At 34.9% G+C, this 23,685-nt stretch overlaps 1 protein-coding gene across 1 annotated transcript in view; it reads right to left on the reverse strand.

Annotated features, from left to right (window-relative positions):
• Positions 1 to 5,934: 5,934 nt before the first annotated feature.
• The window catches only part of PTPN12 (protein tyrosine phosphatase non-receptor type 12), a 91,378-nt gene continuing 73,627 nt past the window's right edge, over positions 5,935 to 23,685 (reverse strand). Inside the window, exons 12-18 of the mRNA XM_024558930.3 lie at positions 23,236 to 23,321; positions 13,437 to 14,371; positions 9,865 to 9,942; positions 8,878 to 8,936; positions 7,967 to 7,997; positions 7,106 to 7,204; positions 5,935 to 6,791 (exon numbers count right to left, since the gene is read on the reverse strand). Coding sequence (XP_024414698.2) covers positions 6,730 to 6,791; positions 7,106 to 7,204; positions 7,967 to 7,997; positions 8,878 to 8,936; positions 9,865 to 9,942; positions 13,437 to 14,371; positions 23,236 to 23,321 — 1,350 coding nt within the window. The 3' untranslated portion in view covers positions 5,935 to 6,729. The remainder of the gene's footprint in view (positions 6,792 to 7,105; positions 7,205 to 7,966; positions 7,998 to 8,877; positions 8,937 to 9,864; positions 9,943 to 13,436; positions 14,372 to 23,235; positions 23,322 to 23,685) is intronic.

A 23,685-nucleotide genomic window follows, 5' to 3' on the forward strand; every position in this document is an offset into this window, starting at 1 on the left:
TACTGGGCCAGGACCTAAAAATGTTTTAGTGTTCCTACCTTAAATACAACAAGAAATGCTAAATTCTTAGATTTTATATTTAATAAATTTTAAATAATTTTTTATATTTGCCCAAGGACATTTTTTTCATTGCTTTTAGAGGAAAGGAAGAGAAGCAAGAGAGCGGCATTGACTGGTTGCCTCCCATATGCACCTGGACCAGGGATCAAACCCGCATCCTAGGTATGTGCTCTGACTGGAAATCTAACCCTCAACCTTTCAGTTACAGGATGATGCTCCAACCAAGCCACACCGGTCAAGGCTACTGAATTTTTTTTTTTTAATTTTCACTTATTTATTAGAGAGAGAGGTTAAGCGTCTATTTGTTGTTCCACTTAGTTGTGCATTCATTGGTTGCCTCTTGCATGTCTGACCAAGGGCTGAACCTGCAACGCTGGCGTTATCAGGACAACACTCTAACCAACTGAGCTACCCAACCAGGGCTACTGAAGAATTTCTGAGAAAAAACATAGTATCTGGGGTGGAGGTCAGCAAAATGGGTGAAGGGGATCAAAAAGTACAATCTTCCCATTGTAAAGTGAGTCGTGGAGATGCAAAGCATGGTGAACACAATTAATAATACTGGATTACATTACTTAAAAGTTGCTGAGAGTGGATCTCTAAAGCTCTCATTCAAATCCAAAATCATTAGTATGGAAAAAATTTTACTGATTTAAAAAGGAAAACTTATTTTAAGGAGAAATAGAACTTTTGTTTACCATTTGACTATTTGGGAATAAATCTACTAGTAGATAAAGAATATGTTCTTGCTGAAATATTGGTGAAAGTTTTCAAGTCACAAATCTTATTATATGAGATCATAACTACATATGCCATGTTATCTCTAAAAACTGTAAAATGACTAGAATCTTTGGAATTCTCTTCCCCCACTAATTCAACAAAGCCTAGATTTGTTAGTTTAGAACACAGAGACACATCTCCTTGAGTTACCCAAGCATGGCTACTTTTCAGTGGTTCAACTGTTTCCAATCTCTATATTGGTCATTTATAACTTACAAGATTTGTGCACCTTAAAGACAAAGAGCAGAGGAAACAGATTACAGCAAATCCGTTAAGAGTACAGTTTCTATTCAAAACTAGGTGTACTCTGCACTTTTCACATAATATGCAGGGCTGCTTATTGAGTGGATTTGTGCTGAAATCTAGGTTCAAGTTTTTGTAATTCTCTGCCACAATGAAAATAGGATCTTCTGGCCTTTAAGAGCTGCGTAACAACATAAAATTGGGAGAGAGTATTTAAAAACTGAAATGCACACCTCACCATTTAAAAAGCTATTAACAGAATCTGAATTTTTGGTATTTAAAATAATATTACTAAAAGCAAGTAATTAGGAGATATCTATGTAAGAAAAAGCATCAAGAACTTTCCCAAAACTAGCACACTGATTTAATTCAACTTAATCCTGTATTTAGGATTAACCTGGAGTGGTTTCATGGATTGCAATCCAGAATACCAAATACGTATTTCAACAACAACATCAGTCAGAATACACTTTAAGGCTAAATATATAATTATCATTCTCCACTTGACTTTCTCTTGAAAGCTTCAGATTGCAAATTACATTCTTATTGTTCCTCCTCACATTTAGCACAAAATGGTCTCTTTTTAGTTTAATTATGAGAAAGTTCTTAATATATATGTATAGATATCTTCAGAACAGAGTGAAATAGTTCAGAAACTGTGAATATATTCTTGGCAGAGTATCACAGTTAGTGGATGTTTTTGACTACTTTGTGCTAAGAGCTGGCTCCAGAAAAAGAGACAAGTATACCAATCTATTGGTAAGCTTTACTCCATGAGTGTATTTATGTGAGTACCTTAAATCACGTCAAGAGGTATTATATTTGAAAGTACAAACACTTAATAGAAGGGTGGTTAGGAATGTAAATCAAAACCAAGTATGGATTAGCCACCTTAACACGTGCTATAGTCTTGGATTCAGCTGTCATTTCCTTTCTACTGTGTCAGGGCCATGTTTAAGAAAATACTTATAATTAGTTCTACTTTGCACATTTAGTTGCTTTTAAAGTATACATACATATGCCAATATTTTCACTAAATAGCATGATCACTTCAAATGGGCAAGTATAATAGAACAGAAAGTTCAAGTGCATTGATAAATTAAAAGTGTACAGTATAGACAGAGATTAGTTGACTGACTTGGTGGGAAATGGGTCAAGATCAAGGGTTTAACAGAAGAAATTACATTTGACTAAATCTTGATAGATGCGTCGAGCTCACCAGGGCAGAAGAGAGAGAGTCCAAGACAGAGGGTGTAGTGAGAGTAAGGTCAGGGCCTGAAGAAACTTTTAAGTGGTTCGTTATGCCTGGAACACAGGTGTAAGCGGAGGAAAGGCCAGAGGTCAGCAGCAGACAGATCTTTGGAATGGCAGTCTTGCAGGATCTAACTTGAGACTTCATCTTCTGGGCCTGGTCCTCCAATTTCAGTATTCACCAGAATCACCTACGGTGCTCCTCTAAAACACATATTCCCCCACCCCATTCTAATTCAGGTCCACACTAGTACCTGGAACCTGAATTTTCAGGATGCTCCTTAAATAATTCTAGTTCAGAACCTGGGCCACATTTTGAAGAAACATTACCTTAGGCAATGAATAGCCATTAAACATTCTTTAGGGAGAAGTAACAGTGAGAAGTGAAGAGCAGCTATGAAGCTAGTGTGCAGAATGAACCAGATGACTGGCAGGGGTAATGGGAGAAAGATGATGCCACTTACCAAGATAGGCAATAGTGCCCATGGTTAACCCATGCCATGTTTTTACAAACACAAATGTTAATTTTACCATATTACTGCAAAATCTCACTTCAATATCCCCCTGGGACTTTTGCTCGTTCAGTTTCATTCCTGTCTGTATTGGTGCCGTAACATTTATCTCCAGTCTGGACATTTCTTCTGAACTTCAAATCTACTGAGGACTGCACATAACTTCCTAGGTGCTGGCTGTACCAGGGATCTCCAATTCACCATATTCAATATCGAGATTCCCTTTCCACACCAGAATCCTGGGAACTAAGAGAGACCCTCCCTACCCCTCATATCTATCTACTAACCTAAACAGGACATATTATAAATTCAATGTTAAAAGACAAAGACAAACTTACATGCAGTAAATCCTGCACATTTATTTTTAAAAAATATTTTATTTCTTTTTAGAGAGAGGGGAAGGGTGGGAGAAAGGGTGGGAGAAAGAAAGGGAGAGAAACATCAATGGTGGTCATCTCTCATGCACACCAAACTGGGGACTTCGCCTGCAACCCAGGCATGTGCCCTGACTGGGAATCAAACCAGTGACCCTTTGGTTCGCAGGCTGGCAGTCAATCCACTGAGCCACATCAGCCAGGGCTAAATCCTTCAATTTAAGAATTTAACATTGTTTTAACAAGTTACCCTAGGGGTTTAGAACTTATAGTCTGTAATTTCACTTAGGCAAAAATGTTAACCACATGCCCTATGAGGCTGGTATATGTAAGCAAGTCACTTAGCTGATAACTGAGCCTAGCTCAGCACTGACATTAAAGATGGCTTTATTCCTCTTATCAACATATGGAAAAAATGTCTAGAAAGTGAAAAATACTAAAGTGGAAAGTACTATTTGTGGAAAATTGCTTCCAAAAAAAGTTAACTGGTAGTATTATGATGGAAACATTAACATTTTAAAGTCCTTGAAGCCCTACCTAAAAGGTAGAGCTTTTGGATAAAGTGGCAGGATGAATTCTGCAGTGGCTTATCTCATACACAGATAAGGTTACTACATGCTTTACATAGAAAAACAAAAATGATTAAGTGTTTTCTCCAGTGTTGCAGGCAATATAAAAATTAATCATTGGGAGAAAGCTAAAGCTGGAAATAAGCACAATTTTAATACACCATCATAAAGATAAGCAATGGAATAAAAAGAATAAACATCTAGACGACTCACAGATCAGTGGGTACCTAAAACTTAGACAACCTATATAACAAGTGGAGAAAACATTAAATGGTGATGGGTCAAAGGAATAAAAATCTTTAGATAAAAACATAAAATTTTTTAAAGTTTGTAGAAAATTGTAGAATATCTTTGATTTTGGATGAACAAAGATTTCTAAAAGAGGACATTGAAGGGCATTAATTATACAAGATTGATAAATTGGACTAAATTTAGGAACTTATCAAAAACAAAACAAAGTACTATTAATAACGTGAAAATACCAATCAGTCAAATCCAAAGGGAATACAATGTGGAATATGTAAATAATTCCAACAACTCAAAAGAAAAACAGGTGTGAAACTGCCAGATTATATGTGCATACTCAGCTTTCATAGATAGCGCCATACAGTATCTGCTTGAGACTTGAACAGGTAGTTCAGAAAAGAGAATATCCACATGGTCATAAGCACATTTTAATGTGCTTAACCTCAGTCATGAGGGAAATATATATTCAGATCTCAATGTCAGACCATTGTGTACCCATTTGGATGGCTAAAATGAAAATCATTGCAACGATTAATTGCAATACCAAGTGTTAGGATATAGAACAATCAGAACCACTTTAATCCAAAAAACCCACTTCTTGTTATATACCCAAAAGATTGATGTGTGTACGTGTGTGTATATATGTATTTATATACATATATATATTTATATTTAAATATTTTATTTATTTATTTTGAGAGGGGAAGGGAAGGAGAAAGAGAGGGAGAGAAACATCAATGTGTGGTCGCCCCTCGCACGCCACCCACTGGGGACCAGGCCCGCAAGCAACCCAGGCAAGTGCTCCGACGGGGAATCGAACCCTGTGGTTCACAGGCCCACACTCAATCTACTGAGCTACACCAGCCAGGGCAGATTGACGTATTTTAAGTGTATCAAATAGTTCACTGAAACATAATTTGTAATATTCCCAAACCAGACACCCAAATGTCTATTAACAGCAGATTAGACAGACTGTGATATATTCATACAATGCAAAGCTCTATAGCAATGAAAAATGAACAACTGCTATACATAGAATAACAAATTTCAGAAGCCTAAGGGGGAATCTTCTCAGTGGCTCATCTGTTCTATTGTCTGACCTAGGTGGTGATCACACAGAGGCATGTGTGTCTACATTATGCTTCAATATAGGAGTTCCAAAAGAAACCTGGTCCCAAGAAAAAAATCTTTACAAATGATTTTAGGACTGTATTACACAAATGATCAAGTGTGTGAAGGGACTAAATATTTTTCAGTTATACTTTACTTTAGTATAAATTTTATTAGGAAAATTAATATGCTATAAAGGTGTCTATCTCTTGTGAATGTTAAGGGCCCATTGTATTCATATTTCCTTATGACCAAAATGAAGGAGAAAAACTGGAAATTCTAAGGGATCAACAAGAAGATCATTTGGTTTTAAAAATATTTTGGCATGAAGTTGTATTTTGTCTTCCACAATGATTTTCCTTCTATTCACATAAGGTTACTCTATCTCATTTTATCTCAATTTCTCCCCCTTCGTATGCAGAGGGCAAAGATAGAAGATGTCTACCAAATTTAATCCATGATGTCAATTCAAACTTGGTTCTTACGGATGGGACCTGTGCTCCAGTAGTGTGATGGAAAGAAACTGATTTCCCTTTCCTAACTCACATCTGTTTGGTGTTTTACTAGTACCTTAGTAGGCAGTAATGCCTAGGGCTGACTCAAAGGCTAGCACCAAAATTAGTATTACAATTGCAAAGCCATGTGTTTGCAGAAGGTGCTCCCTCTTCTTTAATTAAGAGCTTAAACCCTGTTCACACTCGTGCCTGTAAGGTAAGACTAACCCAGCAGGAAGGCAGAAAATAAGTCTAATTTCCTAGGAATAAGGAATGAAAAACTAAGACAAGTAAGCACTGTAAAACTGACTTTTTAATGGCTGGTCAAATATCCTGAAACATACATATATTTTGATAGTCTTCTAATCCCAGTTGAGTTCAAATATTAAAGTAACACACACGAGCTAAGAGAATTCAATATTGTTCCAAGGCACTTACTGAATCTCCATGACTAGATGAAAACAAGGACAATTAGAATAGACAATTAGACAGTATATAATATAAAAATAACTTTTTGCTTACAATTTACAAAATGTATTATTATTACAATCTTTGATCTCTGATAACCTGCAGTGCTGGCTGCATGAATCCAGCAATTTTAAAACTCAGAAACTATTTTCTAAAACTTCAGGGCAAATAATTTACAAATAAGGTACATAAGGATTAGACCATGCAGAAATTTCTTACATCTTCTGTTAATAATATTTTATGACTCCAACTTTATCAAATTATATACCTACTTGCCCTGTACATATACAAAATAATGCATACATGATAAAACATTAGCAAAAGAGTAGTCCTTAAACTCAATTTATCATAAAAGTATTACTATATTAACATGTTTACAAGCAGCGTGTAACAGGGTTAAGAGACATTAAGGCAATAATACTTGAAGTTACAAAAGAAACCATATGTAATACTTTTTCCTAAGTGTAGTATAAGGCAGGTAGATGCTCCCAGCAAAAAAATGCTAAGGTAACAATCTACACTGCTGTTAGTCCCACATTTTTCAGATGGAATACTATTAATCTGGCTTTCAGTGGCACTTGAATTTTCCAGTATAATTTAAAGTGTTTTCTGGCTCCCTGAATCATGTCCATTCTGAAGGTGGATCTCTTGGTCCTTTGGGTTTTCCACAGCGACTACCAAAACCTATAATCAAAACACCACAACAACTGGTTAGTGTTGAGAAATGTTTTTGTACTGTTAAAACCATACCAGACATCCGTATTTTCTGGAACAAATAAATTTCCATATAGGAATTTAGAATTTAAACTAAATAAATAAAACTATAAACACAAATTAATTTTCAATTTGGGGGAGGTATCTCATTTAAGAAACTGAATAAATTATAATACAAAGTTTAATAAACTTTGTCTTAAGAATATCCTACAATAATGATGGTAAATGAACTTTGTTCAATCTTGCCAGCATTAACTTAACATTAACTCAGATTCTGAAATTACCAATATCAGTGGCTTTTGTTGGACTTCCTGGCATTTGATCTTTCTTCTTACTCGAAGCAGGTGGACATTCTGTGCAAGTCTCTGTGTGAATACCTCCTGCTGGATGATACAAAATGCAAAACAAAGCCACTGTTAATTACCATTATTTGTAGCATCATATGTAGAATCCCTTAACTGTTTTAATATGGACAGTAAGTTAAATGGGCAAGTTTTCTCTCCAGGGCACCATGATTTTAGAGGCCCAGATAAATATAAATGCTAGGGTAGGGAGCACAGGATATTCAGTTCCATGCTGGTCAGGGCACATGCCTGGGTTGCAGGCTAGGCCCCTGGTTGGGGCCGTGTGCGAGGCGACCAATCAATGTTTCTCTCCCTCTTTCTCCCTCCCTTCCCATCTTCTCTTCAAACAAACAAACAAACAAACATCTTAAAAAAAAAAAAAAAACAAAACAAACCTGGATCTCAGCATATTTCCTTGAAGTAGTTATATTGTGTGCTAATTGCAAGTGAAATGCCTTTATATGGAAATCAATGGCAAGCAAGTTCATAGTTAAATAATTGGACTTAGTATTTCCCCTAAAAGTAATAATTTTTTTCTTTTAAAGTTTTACATTACTTAAGTTTCTTTCCTATCAGCCTAAAACTACTGATAATAAATACTGTTATTTTCAAGATCAACAATAAGCTCTGGAATAGTAGTTAATTTGGAAGACATACTACACAATTCAGGTTCTAGAAGAGGTATCCTACATATTTGCACACACAGAAAGAACTACATAAATAGCATATACCATAAGACATTCTATTTTATGAAAATTAATTTATATAATCTATAGCAAAAAGGAACAAAATCTAACTTACCACATTTTTCACTTCCAGAGGTTATCAAGCCCTATAAGAAGACAGTTAATAGCTTTATGAACAACTACAGAAAAATTTGTCTGTTTTAAGTATAGGTCCCAAGAAATGAAGACTTATCAAGATACTCAGTGTCAAAGGAAAAGAAACAATGATGTTTTCAATTAGACTTAAATTTTTTAAATGTACATTATTTTATATTGGGAGTAAAAGGATAGGGAAATTCGTTTTCTTTTTTCTTCTGGATAAAAACTGAAAATGCAGGAGCTACTACACAAAAAAACATATGTACTTCTACATTTTGCCAGTCTTTTACCATATTTATAATTCATAAGCTAGAAACATACCATAATTATCATAGGTTACTACTATTTTATGAGAAAGTGTATCAATGCTTTTAAGCAGTGGTAACATGTACCCCAATTTCAGGGATATTAAAACATGGGAGAAATACAAAAAAATTAATGTTGATGAAAAACGATTATTTTTCATGGCTAAAATACTTAGCTACCAACACATTTCCTAAATGTGAAAGGAAACCTCATGTGACCACAGAAAAAACCAAAGGGAGGTAATGTATCTAGTACCATAACAGAAGGAAAAAAATCTAAGAAAGTACTATGACCCTCAAAAAGTAACTCCAGTTCCATTCATACCCCCAGAATAATTTACACATTTCAAAAGCGGCTTGGGAAAATGACACTCTGAAGTGAAATGATGGTCATAAGTAGACCAGACTACCCTTTAAAAAAAATTCAGATCTCACATTTCACCTGAAATCTAACACAAGAAATGCTGATAAAAAATACATTTAATAGTCTTAAGCTAGCAGTTATTATAACAAATAAACGTATAAGAAATTAACCAAAGAGCAAAAATATTGAGCTCTATCTATTTGAATCCAAAGGACTCACTTCAGACTTTTTTTGTTCAGACTCTTCCTGACTTTGAAGTTCACTCCATTCAGGTGTACCTGAGAAAAAGGAAATCTTACAATTAAAATTAACATCTTTACTTCCTGAAATTTCTTATACTAGATAATTACAAACACATTCTATAGATTTTTAGAAACTATCACTTTCATAAAAAAATTTCTTGCTTCTATTAATTTAAGAACATTCCTTTAAGTTTTCCTTTCTTAAAATCAATTTTAAAAATTCAGTCATCAGTTTATGATGACAATGAAGCCATATACGTCAATAATATTTTTATTTATTTGTTTTTAAAGAGAGGGGAAGGGAGGGATAAAGAGGAGAGAAACAGCGAAACGTCAATGGGCTGACTTGCACACCCCTAACCTGAGAGCTGGCCCGCAACCTAGGCATGGGCCCTGACTGGGAATCAAACTGGCTACCTTTCAGTTCGCAGGAGGGCGCTCAATCCAATGGGCCATACCAGCCAGGGCAACATTCTTAAAATCAGTTAAAATGACACTAAATATATTAAAGATGTTCCTGTACTCTTTTTCTAGAGGGGAAGAAGAGAAATGTATTATCAGAGCTTTGAATTATGATCACTATTCCCAGTTCTCACTGATACTCTGGTGGCCTTAAGTGTCCTTCAATTAATACCAACTGAATGATGCCCAACTAGCAACCCAACTGAAATGTTTACTTACCTGAACTGGCACAAACGACACCAAACTGCAAATACATTTGTAATTGCATTTAACTGCATTATAGTATCTAACATAAATGCAGTCATTTTAGTTATCTTAGCAAGTAAAAACAACATTTTTAAAAGTATTTTTCATACAAGGAATTAAAAACATTCGTCAATATCAATTCAAACTTTTTAATTTAATTATACAGTTTAATATCAACTACATTAACATCAGCCATGTTTTTCAGAGTTTAAACTAGAGTAACAAGTATTTTTATAAAAGCAGAAGAGATACTCACTATGTTCACTTGCTAATACAAAAGACTCGGGAGTTCTTTCGGGGAGAGGAGGAGGTAAATCTTCACTAATGGCAACATCTATATTAAATACATAAAATTTAGACAAATTATGAACTTTGTAAAATGTTGACTCATTAAAAATGATCCTATTATCTAAGCAAAAGAGCCTTCTTGACATTCTCAATTTACCACCATAAGTATCTGAAAAAATTTTTTAAATGCAAGACTTAAGAAATCCTTACCATTTGACTTGTCAAGAATTACAAGGCCTATTCAGCAAAGAAGAATGGAATCCACCACAGAAAATGACTCTCCCATAACTTTCCCAACACCCTGCAAACATCATCACACTGCCTCTGAGCCTGGAGGCAGTCTCCAGAGAAGCCAGCGGCAGGTGACTTCTTTACTTCTTTACTGGGTATGACGATGATGCTTTGAATCCACAAAGGAAAGCTTTGTCATTCCATGGAAGCCAGTATTGCCTAAACTGGAATCAACCACCTAACTGGACTTTGTGAGTTCTGCCACACTTCATAGCATCTATCCTCTTTAATTTTTAAATGCCACTCATTTTAATTATGTAATTCAGTCATTTTTAAAACAGTGATTAAAATAACAGATGTGAAGTAGTAATTTTTCTACTATACATAAAAATAAGTTTTTTTGAATGTCCATTCTTATATTGACTAAAATCTTCTGAACAGCAGCGCATGACTATGAGAATATTGACTGAAGCCATATAAAAGCTTTTCAATAAAAACAAAATTACCTCTTAAGAGAACACAATGCCTTAAGCCTCACCAGCCTTACTACGGCATAGGGTGAATTAAATCTTTTGAGGTTTCACTGGAACCTCAAAAGGCAGAGGAAGAAAACATGAGGACACAATTCCATGTGTGGACTCTTAGGTTAGGGAGGATGAGGTAGGGAAAGGGAAATCTGAGGATCCTATATTATTTTGTCTTGGCCTTGATAATTCTTTTTTTCAAATTTTGCCATGATACTTTGCTATTTTAGCACATCTGACAGGCTATCTATTAAAAAGACATTGAAAATTAAGTAAACCATTTTCAATTTTCAAGAAGCACGAGCCAGGTATGATTGCTATTGTCCGTTCAATATTTATTCAGCTGAATCTACAGGAAACTAAGAGTTCTGCTTCCCGCTGAGAGCAAAGTTCCGGTCCAATACTTAGTAACAGTCTGAGCCATCATCATCCTTCCCCTTGCCCTTTTGTTACTAACAAATCACAGTGACAGAGAGATGGCTGCTGGAAGAAAGGGATGCATAATGCTGGCATTGTGGTGCCATTTCATAATTAAGTGAACAAATCAGGAAGGGCAGTCTTGCTTGTTTACATTAAGTATCAAGTATCTTTCAGAAACTTTATACCTCTTCTCTCTTAAAGCCTTTATTATTTCCAAACTGTGGCACTTGCTTTTAAACTGCATGTTTCTCCCTCAGTTTCTCTGGATTGCCCTTCCTACGTTATAAACTTGTTTTGGAGGTTATTTAACCTCTAAATATGGGGTCCTAGTGTAGCCAAGTTTGAGAATCTTTCAGTATACCAGAGTCAGTGTTAAAATCAACATTCATAGCCAGGAATTTGTCAGGCAGTAACTTATGCCAAAGGGTGTTTTAGGTATCAAAACAGAATTATTCTGTTCAGCTCCCTAACAAAGTTCTAAAACAAACAAAAATCTATTCTTGAGCCAATGGTTCATCTGAAGATAAATAATGACATTAAGAACAGAACTGCTTGTAGTTCCGTTGTTGCACAGAACACTTACATAGGAAAATCTTCAGTTAACACCAGACTAATTTAGCATAGTCAGGAGGGAGTGAAAAGAAACAGCAATCACATTTATAGCTATCTTTGCTTTGAAATACAAATTAAATAAAAAGCAGAAGTGAGCCAATAAATAGTAGGATACTTTCAACTATCCCTGTACAGTATGTGGTATTTTAAAGGAACTCTTTCTGTTATCACCAAAAAACTGGGCATGTGGCAGTAAATTTAATGAGCATATCATATCGTGCCATCCTTCCTGCCCTCAACAAATTCTATTTCTAATAATCATTAAAAAAAATTTTTCCTAGGCCCAAGACTTCATGACTGAAAAGGGGGTGGGGAGCCCCAAATGAAAATTTCTTGTCTACACATTTTCTTGAGTAGTTACAACTTGATAGTTATTTTTAAAACTCTAAAGTTGAGGAAGAAAAAGATATTAATGATTTTAAACTGTGGCAAACTGGTAAAAATAGTATTTATTGTGGTATCCATTATCTCCTGAAGACCTTTCAAATAAAACACAGAAGACTCAAGAATACTGAAAATCCTATAAATTTAGGGAACTAACTTAAGACTCTCATCCATTCATCAGATACATTCTCAAAATAAAAAATACAGTATGTATGAGTTGGGAAAAATAAAGGCACCACAGTATGAGTGGTACTTATTCAATGGTCTTTCAGTAAGAAAAAGAAAATTGTCTTTCAAGTTCACAGTACTTATTTGCCAGCACATTACAAATAAGTCTGCATGTGTTACTACCAAAGTACACTGACAAGTTAATGGCCACTGATAATCTATCAATAAACAGCTTTCATGTTTATTCATTTGCACTCAACTTTTTGGTCTGTTTAAGAAGGCAGCCAATGATTATTTTTAGCAGATCAAAGATTTCCAAGTATACAATAATACACCTTAGGAACTGAGTGTATCTTGAAATGGTAAGACTCCTTAATTAAATAATAGCAGTGATGACTTTATACAGATATAGCTCATTTACTACTTATTGGATTAAAATTCACATACTTCTGCTGAGTAGCTGCAATATTTCGTCTTGGTTAAACCCAGGATTGAAAGCATCCTCTTTCTCAAGCATTTGTGAATAAAAATTTAAATAATGTTTTTATAGTTAAAATAGCATAAAAGATAACAAAGTACTTTTTTATAATCATGGGTGGAATTAAATGGCCAATCAAGCCATTCTACCATATTTGTGCCATTATTTTAAGCAATTGTTTTAAAATTATTTGTTATTCAGTGAGATAAAAAAAAATTTTAAAAAGATTTTATGTATGTTTTTAGAGAGAGGGGAGGGGAGGAAGAGACAAAGAGAAACACTGATGTGTGACAGAAACATCTATCAGCTGCCTCTTGCATGGCCCCAACCGGGGACTAGCCTGCAACCCAGGCATGTGCCCTGACTGGGAATCAAACCAGAGACCTTTCAGTTAGCAGGCCAGCACTCAACCCACTGAGTCACTCCAGCCAGGGCCAGTCAGACAAATTTTTGACTCATATAAAACACTGAAAGCTATACTATAGAAAATTTTTAGCTACAACAATTGAAACATTTTGAAAACAGAAAACCCAGCAATGCAGTGTGATCAAATTAAGGTAAGAAACAGATTACTTAAAAAATTTTAAATCTAAAATAATAAAATTTTGCTGTAGGTTCTAGAGTAAAGTATGGAATAAAACACCATGAATTAATACAGCTAAAGTGGTAGAAACAGTGACTGGCACATAGTAAAAATATTTAAGTGTTAGATACTATTATTACCTTTTTCAGCACCTGAATGTATTGTTCCTGCTATATCATGCCTAGCAATGGACATTGGCAATACTTTCCTTGTAGAAATGCTTTCAGTACTAGTAGCAGCAGAAACTGTGGCACTTGCTGTTGAAATACTAGTTTTATTCTTGGTCAAAGCATCATCACAGTTCCTTTCATCTGAATCTGAGTCATCCGAGTGAAGAGGATTAGTAAAACTGAGGGGTGCTCTGAATAGAGGTGAATTGCTACGATGATCCACAAGATCCTGGGTTTCAACTTGTACTGTGGGGCTTGGTGTCAAACTCACAGTTTTCATTGTTTGACAGTGGTTATCTGAGGATTTTCCTTCAGATGAATCAGGCACGGGTAGGGTATTTTCGGGTCCATGAAATGACCACATTATGTGTCCCTTCTCATCAAGAGGCAAGCGGTCTGGCCTTGGAGGTGTGTCTGAATTCTTCTGTGATTCTTCTGCTGGAATAACTGCAGCTTTATTTGACTGTGATCCACTGCAATCCACACAGGAATTCTGAGAATTATCATCAACTTTTGGATCCCTGGGTGAAGCTGACTTAATTTTAATTGCATGTCCCCTATTCAAGAGTGTGTTCCCATCAAAACTTTTTGGTCCCTCTTGGAGAGGAACCTTCTTAATTTCAAAACTTAAATTTCGCTCTAATTTTTTATCTGTCTGTTCAATAGTTGATTCATTTTTTCCTGGAAGTTCTGTTGCTTTATTGTAATTTCTGTTGAGGTCTGTCAAATGTTGTTCTGATGAAACCATGTGCAACACCGGCTTTGGATGGTATCTGTCATTGTCCTGCCACACAGTAGTGACTGTTGGAAAAGCTGAAGGGGGAGAAGGCGTCAAGATGGGTGGCACTGGGTGAGGTTCTGGTGGCTGCAGTATTTCTTCCTTAGCATCCCCTTCTACAAGGCAACTGAAAAACAAGATTAACAAAAGGCTATTTTAAGAATGTTCATTCTTTTAAAAACAAGTTGATAGGTAACAATTACCTATCATTACCACAGGTTAAGTCTATATTATATAGACTTAACCTGTGGTTATGAACAAAAATTGTAATTTGTCAAACTAAAAAACTTAATGTTTAACAAAGTAATACATGTACAGTTTAAAAAGTCAAATCCAAGAATTTTAATGCAAAACAGAAGCCCCTCACATAGCCGTTTACCTACCCAGACATCGACTTTCAATGTTTTTTAATAGCTGTTTTACCTTCATTATCTCAAAATATTTTAAAATCCATAAACTATTTTAATCTATTTCATATATTCTCTATTGTCTTCCTACTATGTCTTCTTCATCTTCCCAACACTGTAATATTGTAATTTTTGTTTAGTTCCATCTTATGACTGTAGTTATTATTCGTATCAGTGATACAATTATTTTTTATCTCTTATACAATTTCTTGTTTCCCCCTAATAGTTGATTTGTGTTTCCGATGGCTTGGTTCTCTATGTATCATCAGTAATGCAGCCCTTCTTACAACTTACCTGCAGATTTGTACACCTCCTCTCAACTAGCCAGGCACACCAGGTAATTTATCAACACCATGGGCAACCCGCTCAGAAACTCCGGGCCTCCTGTTCCAGTATGGGATACTGGCTCCTCGGGCCACCACAGAGATGATTTCTCTCCTGTGTCATACTCCTCTTCCCCACATCCTGCCTTCCTTTTTCTAGGTATACTCCTTTGTTTTGGTGGGTTATACATCTTCTAGTTGCTTCTTAAGAACTATACAGTCCCCAATCGGTGTGGCTCAGTTGGTTGGAGCATCAGTCCAGTACACCAAAAGGTTGGGGGCTCCATTTCCAGTCGGGGAATATACCTAGGTTGCGAGTTGAATCCCCAGCTGGGCAGTGTCCGGGAGGCAACTAATTGATGTTTCTCTCCCTCCTCCTTCCCCTCTCCCTTCTCTCCCTAAAATCAATAAACATTTTTTTAAAAAAAGAACTATATATAGCAAATTTCTTGAGGCTTTGTATATTTATTAAGTTTTCAATGTTACTGACTTTTTTGAGAAGATATATAATTCTTATATTAGAAATCATTTTCCTTCAGAACTTTATAATTCTGATTCCTATTCCTTTGAATGTAAGCTTTTTTTTCTCTTGATGCTTTCAAGTTTTTTATTATTCTTGATGTTATGTAACCTCATGTAACTGTCTAAAATCCACTGTATTAATTTTTAATCTACTATGTTGGGAACTTTCTATATTAAAATTAATGTTTTGTTACTAGGAAATTTTTATTTCTTTGCTAACTTTTTAATTTTTGTCTCCTTCCAGACTACTACTACTATTATTTAACAGACCTCCTAGTTTGATTCTTCGCTCTCCAATTTTCTCTATTTGTTCATATTCATGGGTGATATCCTTGATTATCTTCCTTTTTGTTTAATTTTTAAAATTTATGCTGTTATAATTTTAATTTCCAGTAGCTTATTTTTTACTATCCAATTCTTATTTCATGTATCAGTATTTCCTAATGAATGAAAAAAACGGACATCTGTCCCCTTTCCCCATCTTTCTTCTACTATGTATTGTCTCCATTTCCTTCCAGTTCCTTTTTCCCCTGCTGACTTGAGGTTGACTTTCACATTAGAGGCTTTGTCAAATGCCTGATCATTCCTAATTTGGTTCACTTTTTTAAAGTGAATGATGGTCTAACTACCACGCTGTGCCTCTGAGGCTAACACAGCACAGTGTTGAATATAAACTGTTATTGAACAAATGTATACATAAAAAAATCAATCTCTTAAATTGTACCTTGAAAAAAAGAATAAAATATTTAAAATTACTGAAAGATGTGTATACGTGTTATGGGAAAGGGCTTGTGGCTTAGTGATCTCTTACTGCATGGGAACTGAACACAGCCCTTGCAGTATCATTGATGGGCACTACCATCAATAATGATGATAGCTTTCCTCTCTTGGGCTGGCTAGTTTTTTAGGAAGAGAATTCTGTCAACACTAGAAGTGGCTACCAGTATTCTGGGAGTGAAATAAAGGGTAAGAGCAAGGGGGCTGAAGGATCTCATCAGTCAGTAGGCAGATTCCTGTTCTGAGTAAGACACTAACTACAACTTCCATTAGTTGGACCTAGTATCCTTGAATCCAGAGATTGCCTGTTCAACCACTCCGGAGTAAATCCTTCCTACTGTGTGCCAAGGTATGGGTGATGGAATATGGGGTTCTAAATCCTCTTTATAGAGACATTCAAGTAATCTTGTTTTCAGTGTCATCCTAAACAACAGCTTAAGTGAGACCTCTAATTTCTGAGTGCCTTTCTGGAAGGTTCTTTGAAGAGAATCATTTTGCTTCCTACTGGTTTTCCCACCTACAGGAAAGCAAGTTTCAGCTTTCTTTGTTAGGTCCCTTTTCATTGGTCACTGTGCTCTTCACTTTTCAATATTTTGTCAACATCTCATTTGATGCTATCTCTGCTCCAATTTTATTTTTTTCTTTAATCTTTATGTATTTTTATATTTCTTCATTAAATTTTAGGAAATTTAGAAAGGGACCAGAGGTAAGTGTTCAAACTGCCTTATTTAACCAATGATCTTAAAAATGCTTTTAGAAGCAACAGTCTATGCATGATGTTCATACGTACACAGTAAATATATTCTTGACTACTCGCATTTTAAAAACAGCTTTATTGAGGTTGAGTTGATATACAAAACAAACTGCACATATTTAATGTATATAATTCAATGAATTTGGACACATATACTCATGACACTATCACCACAATCAAGGTAAAACACATATCCATTACCTCCAAAAGTTTTAGTGTGTCCTTTCTGGCTATTCAAATTTGATAATTATACTGACAGATTTTTTTCCCCCTTATCCTTCCTTATTTTAAGTTTGGTTTAAACAGGGCTTAGTATACATTTATACCACTTGTATACACACAAAAATTGTAAGCCCATTCACAAAAAACATATGCTACATACTGATTTACCACTATGGTACTCAACACTCATATTTTCATTAGATATTCTGATGTAAAAAAAATTCCAGCATAGAGATACAATAGATTTGCATCATTCTAATTTTAAATATTGTTCTAAACTGCATCTGTTCTGAGGAAGGCATGTTTCACTTCTCAGAAACAAAACAAAATATTAGGGACCTACTATATGCTAAGCATTATACCAATACCAGAAAATGACAAAGCAGTGAACACAATAGTCTGGGTCCCTAAGGAGTACAGAGAAACTGAAAAATAAGGCTAAAAAGGAAAGGGTGAAGCTGTTATTATAAGGGCCCAGAATTTCATGGTAAAAAGTTTGGACTTTATAATAGAAAATTTACATTTAGTTTGTTTGACCAAATCTTAAAGAGTTACTCTATAATTGTTTCAAATTAATGTTTTATAGAAATTCATAAAATTATTTTCTTTATAGTAATATAGGTTGGCTTCCACATAGGATGGAAAGATTATAGAGGTGAAAGAAATGACAACCAAAATTTCAGAACACTTTAAACCCACCTCCAAACTGATCCATTCTCCCACAGTAATACCACACACACACACACACACACACACACACACACACACGTATTGGACTGGAAGATAGATTTGTGTTCTCAGGTAAGTCAGCTAGCCTATGCAGGCCAGATCCTTTAGGTCAACTATATTAATATTCATTTAAGAAAGATGCTCCACTTATGTTTAATCTTTATTTCTTGGTTTTACTGTGTACTCTGACCTCTACCAATAACTTTTAAAATTATACCTGAGACCAAAGGTATTTTCTAACAATGATAAGGAACAACCCAAGAATTAAGATTAAAGCACAGAAAGCATAAAAATTAAGAGTGACAATAAGCATGAATAACCATGCATTTTGCCAAACTCTACCCTTATTTATCTTAAAGAATGCCAATGTTTTTTTTAAGGTCTTAATTTTATTTACTTATTTACTTAATTAATTTTTAGAGAGAGGGTGAGAGAGAGAGGGAGAGAAATATCAATGTGTGGTTGCCCCTCACCCACCCCCACTGAGGACCTGGCCTGGCACCCAGGCATGTGCCCCAACTAGGAACTGAACTGGCGACCCTTTGCTTTGCAGTCTAGCGCTCAATCCACTGAGCCACACCAGACAGGGCTAAAGAATGCCAATTTGGAATAAATAATTCAACTGGAACTTTAACATTCTTTTTTAAAATTATTTTTCTCTTTATTTTTAAAAAAATTTGTTTCACTTTTTAAATTCTTATTCAATACAGTAGTCTCCATTTCCTACCCCCACCCCCGCCACTCCAGTGGAACTTCAAAATTTTTAAGTAGTCAAATAAGTCAATCTTCTCCTTTGTGATTTCCTTTATCATAGACTTCTTCAAGTTTGTCAAACATTAAATTATATTTTGTTTCAACGACTTGACTTTTTATACTTACCAGTAATTTATTTAACTACCTGAAGCTTACTTTGATATTTGCTGTGATATAAGGATCTAAATATATTTTTTCCCAAATGGTTAATATTATATGGCAATAAATAATCCTTTTATGTTTCCCTATTTAGTATATGTGAAATTAATTCATAAAAGGACCAATTCCTTAGCTGATCCAATTCTGTCAACTGTTACATTCTTATACCACTAACAAACTTTTAAAATAGGTCTACTGTTTTATAATTTTTTAAAGGGTTGGTTCTCACTCATCATTATTTTCATTCAAAGTTTTCTTTGGTATTTTTGCCTCTTTATTTATCCAAATGGAATTTAACCTTATACTGTCAAGTTCAAAAAAGAGCTTCTTAGGATTCTGATGAGAATTACATCAAATATACAAAGAACTGATAGTTTAAATATCATTGAAAGAAGCTAAGTAACTTAACTTTTCCAACCAAGAACAGTTCATTTTTTTTTTTTTGAAAAATGTAAATGAATACATTCCTACTTTCTACTTCAGGTTGTGTCCAGGTATTTGATATTTTGAAAAGGATCATTCTTTTAACCTTTTCTTCTCCTATTTGGCTGAACTACAGAACTAATTTTCTTCTACCTTTATTCAGCCACTTTGCTCCCCTCTTTCTCATAAATTAACCATTTTGAGGCAGTATATTTGGGTTTAAAAAAGTCAACAACATGGACCTGGCTGAGGTGACTCTGTTGGTTGGAGTGTCGTCCCATAAGCCAAGGGTTTGATTCCCAGTCAGGGCACATGCCAGGGTTGCAGGTTTGGTCCTAGGTTGGGGCACATAGGAGAGGCACCAATTGATGTTTCTCTGCACCCTCCAGCCCCCCGCATCTCCTCACTCTAAAATTAGTAAGGATGTCCTCAGGTAAGGATAAAAAAAAGTCAACAACATGGAACAAACTGACAAACGTCAGAGGGGAGGGAGTAAGGGCACTAGATAAAGGGATTAGCTAAACAACAGATGTGCACAGCCCCTGGACACAGACAATAGTGGGATGATGGACAGAGGAATGGAGGTGGGGGCTGGGTGGAGGTGGGCAAAAGTGGGAAAAATGGGGAACCTCTGTAATAGTGTCAACAATAAAAAATTAAAAAAAAAATCACAACAGCTTATAAAGGATTAGCCACAGCTTTGAGAAAAAAATAAGTCAGTCAACAAAAGAAATGTAAAATTAAAACAAAACAAAACAAAACAAAAAAAACCCCCAAAGACTCTTTTTTTAAATAGTGAAGTAGAATAGTAACTGTTGTAGGGATTGCTCCCATTACCTAATTTTCTACTTGCTATTTCCCCAGGGTCCTTAGTTGCCAAAAATCCCATGACATCCTGTGCTAGATGAGGGTTCCCAAAATCAGGTAGCTTTAAATGCTTCAATTTGAGCAGAACTCAACTCCTGATTTTGACCCCACATATGTTTTCACTTTAGAATATCCAGGTCATTCTAAGAGTCATAGATGTCTGAAAATCCAGCTCATTCTCCCAGGCAACCCTTATAGGAAGTTGATAGTCATGTATTTCTGCCAGATACAAAACTTGCTCCTTTATGACCTCTTTAATGCCACTGTTTTCTGGTTTTCCTTTTCCTTTTTATAGCTTTCTCTTAGTCTGCTCTTTACAAATTACGGTGCCTACCATAGTACTTTGATACTTTGTTATAACCCGAATCTGAAAATTTTTATTCATGCCTGAGTTTCCTATATTTTTATTCTCAAATCTTTACCTCCAGCCTAGATATCAAAATGTCCAAAAGAGAATCAATCACATTCTGTCTTCTTCTCAATTGTATTCCCACTTAAAATTGTTTGAATTGAGAAGCATTAAGAAAGCATCAAATATACTGTTATTGTCTCTGAAAAACTTAAGGAAAATTTACTAAGGCACACACCCTTTTGTGTCTCTAGTTAAATCAATTGACAGTTTATAGAAATAGCTAACAAAGTACACTTCTAGCATGCTGGTGTTAGTGAAAAAAATATCAAAAATTGTATTTGTTTGAAAATAGAAAACTGAAACCTGCTATTCAAAATCTATAATATGATTTAAGTATTTATAAACCATAATTATATGACTCATTAAATCTAGGATCTGGCCTGCAACCCAGGCATGTGCCCAAGACTAGGAATTGAACCAGTGACCCTATGGTTCACAGGCCCACACTCAATCCACTGAGCCACACTAACCAGAGTTTCATTTTTACTTTTCATTAATCTTAGCTCTTGTGATTTTATTTTCAGTTAACAATTTACAATAGTTCCAAACCTCATCTCAACCTATTAGTCACAGACACAATGAAATTCTGCCATTTGGCTCTACTGACTGAATTTAAAAAAAGACCACCTACACATGTAATATAAAGTCACATACATAAAAAACTGAGCACATATCCCCAAATAACATCCTACCATAAGGTGAATTAACGTTTTTCTGTTAATACACATTTGCTACTTTTATTATCCTTTTGTTTATTAAGAAGTAACAGGACCCGAAATTGTGAAATGATATATAAGAAAGGCTTAAAATTTAGGACATTCTATTCCTACTTTTCCTTCAAAATTAGGAAGAGCCTACCATTATTTATTGTTGGAGGTAGAAAACCATATAAACCACAAATTTCAGTGTACAGCTTGAAAACCTCCACACTGGCTCAATCACAAAAAACAAATTAAAAGATATTAGAGGAGCAAAATATTTAATTTAATTTACAGCCAGCACAGTTTCTTCTAGGACTCACATGTGGGACAAAGAAGTTAAGAGAACAGTTTACAGGTTTTTAACTGGCTATCTTCCATAGGAGATTGAAATTCCAATTCTGGTAGATACTACAGTGGAAATCAAACAGGAAAGAACTACTGGGAAGTTCTATTAATGCAGTTAACATCCTAAGCATTTAAATGCTGAGACTTAAACCCATCTATGTAGGCATCCTGATCTTCCTTAGAGAAGCACCACAAAGGCAATCCAGAGACTATAGTAATTACCACATCTTGCCTTAGTTATTGAGGATAGCTGTAGTCTTTTTCTCTTTTTAAAGAGGAATGGTCTTGTTAAGGTACTCAATGCCAAGACCAAACCCTGGTTCACTTCAACCAACATAAGTCAACTTCTATCAAGGTTATAAGGGAAAAAAATTGGTGAGTCCTATATAAAAGAAGTCTTACTCTGAGGAAAGGTCAATCGGTTTGGGCAGATATGTGCTTGAGACAAGACACTATATATCAGTACATCATTTTCGTACTTTTATTACAGATCTCTGATTGTGCTTCCTTTTAAAAATAATCCAGTAACTTGATTGTAACTTCACATATTTTATTTCATTTAATCCTTATGACAATACATAAACAGAAAAGCCGCAAGGATCAAACAAGTGACTTACTTATGACCTTAAAGCTAGTAAGGGGCTAAAAAGGATTTGAAACTAAATCATTTTGACTTTCTATACCTTTTCCATACTACCACATAACTAATCTAGCAGTATAATTATGTTGATTTTAACTACCATAAATGAGCTTAGTAAAAAACTATGTATGTAGCCCTGGCTGGTATGGCTCAGTGGATTGAGTGCCGGCCTGCAAACCAAAGGGTTGCTGGTTTGATTTCTAGTCAGGGCACGCGCTTGGGTTGCAGGCCAGATCCCCAGTAGGGGGCGTACAAGAGGCAACCACACATTGATGTTTCTTTTTCACTCCCTCTCCCTTCACCTCTCTCTAAAAATAAATACATAAATGAATGAATAAATGAATAAATAAATAAATAACTTTAAAAAACTATGTATGGTGCCAGGTGTGTACTAGAATTACTCAGGGGATCGGAGGGGATCACTTCAAAAATTATTTAATTGTCTAACCACTATGCTGTACATCTGAAACTAAAAAAAAAAAATTACCGAATGCCAACTCTAACTGAAAAAAACTAAAAAACAAACAAAAACAACAAAAAACTTAGTATGAGAAAAAATGTACAGAATAAACTAATTTTTGTTAATAATATTATGAAACATCTTCACATAACCTCTTCAATTTGCATATAATTTTTGGCAATCATACTACCTGTATTAATCATTAAGAGAAATTGTAATCTTTAGAATATCTAAAATTTTAGTTGTCCGACATACCAAAACATGAGCTATAGTCAGTTCTGGTTATGATCACTGTTCTTACTCAGTATACTAATTTTATCAAAGTGAAACAAAATTTATGTAGTGCATCAGTATAAATTAGTTGCCACACTTATGCTACATCCTAAACAAAAGAATGATAAAAATTATAAAGAAAATCTAGATATATTCAGAATTTGTTATTTTAATTAACAGTGAGTAAAATAAAAAATATCCTTTCAAAGTGTGACGTACAATACCTGCGGGTCCTTGGTGGTTTTGGAGGAGGAGAATCTTGTTTGTCAGAATCTATGGAGCTGACCATATTTTCAGTGTTAATTTCATTCTGCCAAGAAAGAAAAAATGCTTCATTAAAGTTAGGAGAAAAATAATTTTCTTTCCTCTTATTTCAGATAAGTTGCTTCTGGGCTTTTGATTTTTTTCAAATACCAATTTCTGCCTAGTAACAAAATAGGTCTTATTATTTTGTATAATGTAGCCTGAAGAACTATCAAAAACCAGTCCATCTCCACTTACTAAAAAATCAATCGTATACAACAGCATTTCCACATATTTCAAATGCAGATTTTCCCAGGTTTTGGAATGTGTGCACGCATACACACAAAGAAAAAATAGGTTTCCTAAAAAAAATAAAGATCAAAGAAGGTAAGTCTTTTTAAGGCACCGCTACACTAGAAACTTAGTATGTG

This window comes from Desmodus rotundus, chromosome 6 (genome assembly GCF_022682495.2).
Source record: "Desmodus rotundus isolate HL8 chromosome 6, HLdesRot8A.1, whole genome shotgun sequence".
Taxonomy (NCBI): domain Eukaryota; kingdom Metazoa; phylum Chordata; class Mammalia; order Chiroptera; family Phyllostomidae; genus Desmodus; species Desmodus rotundus.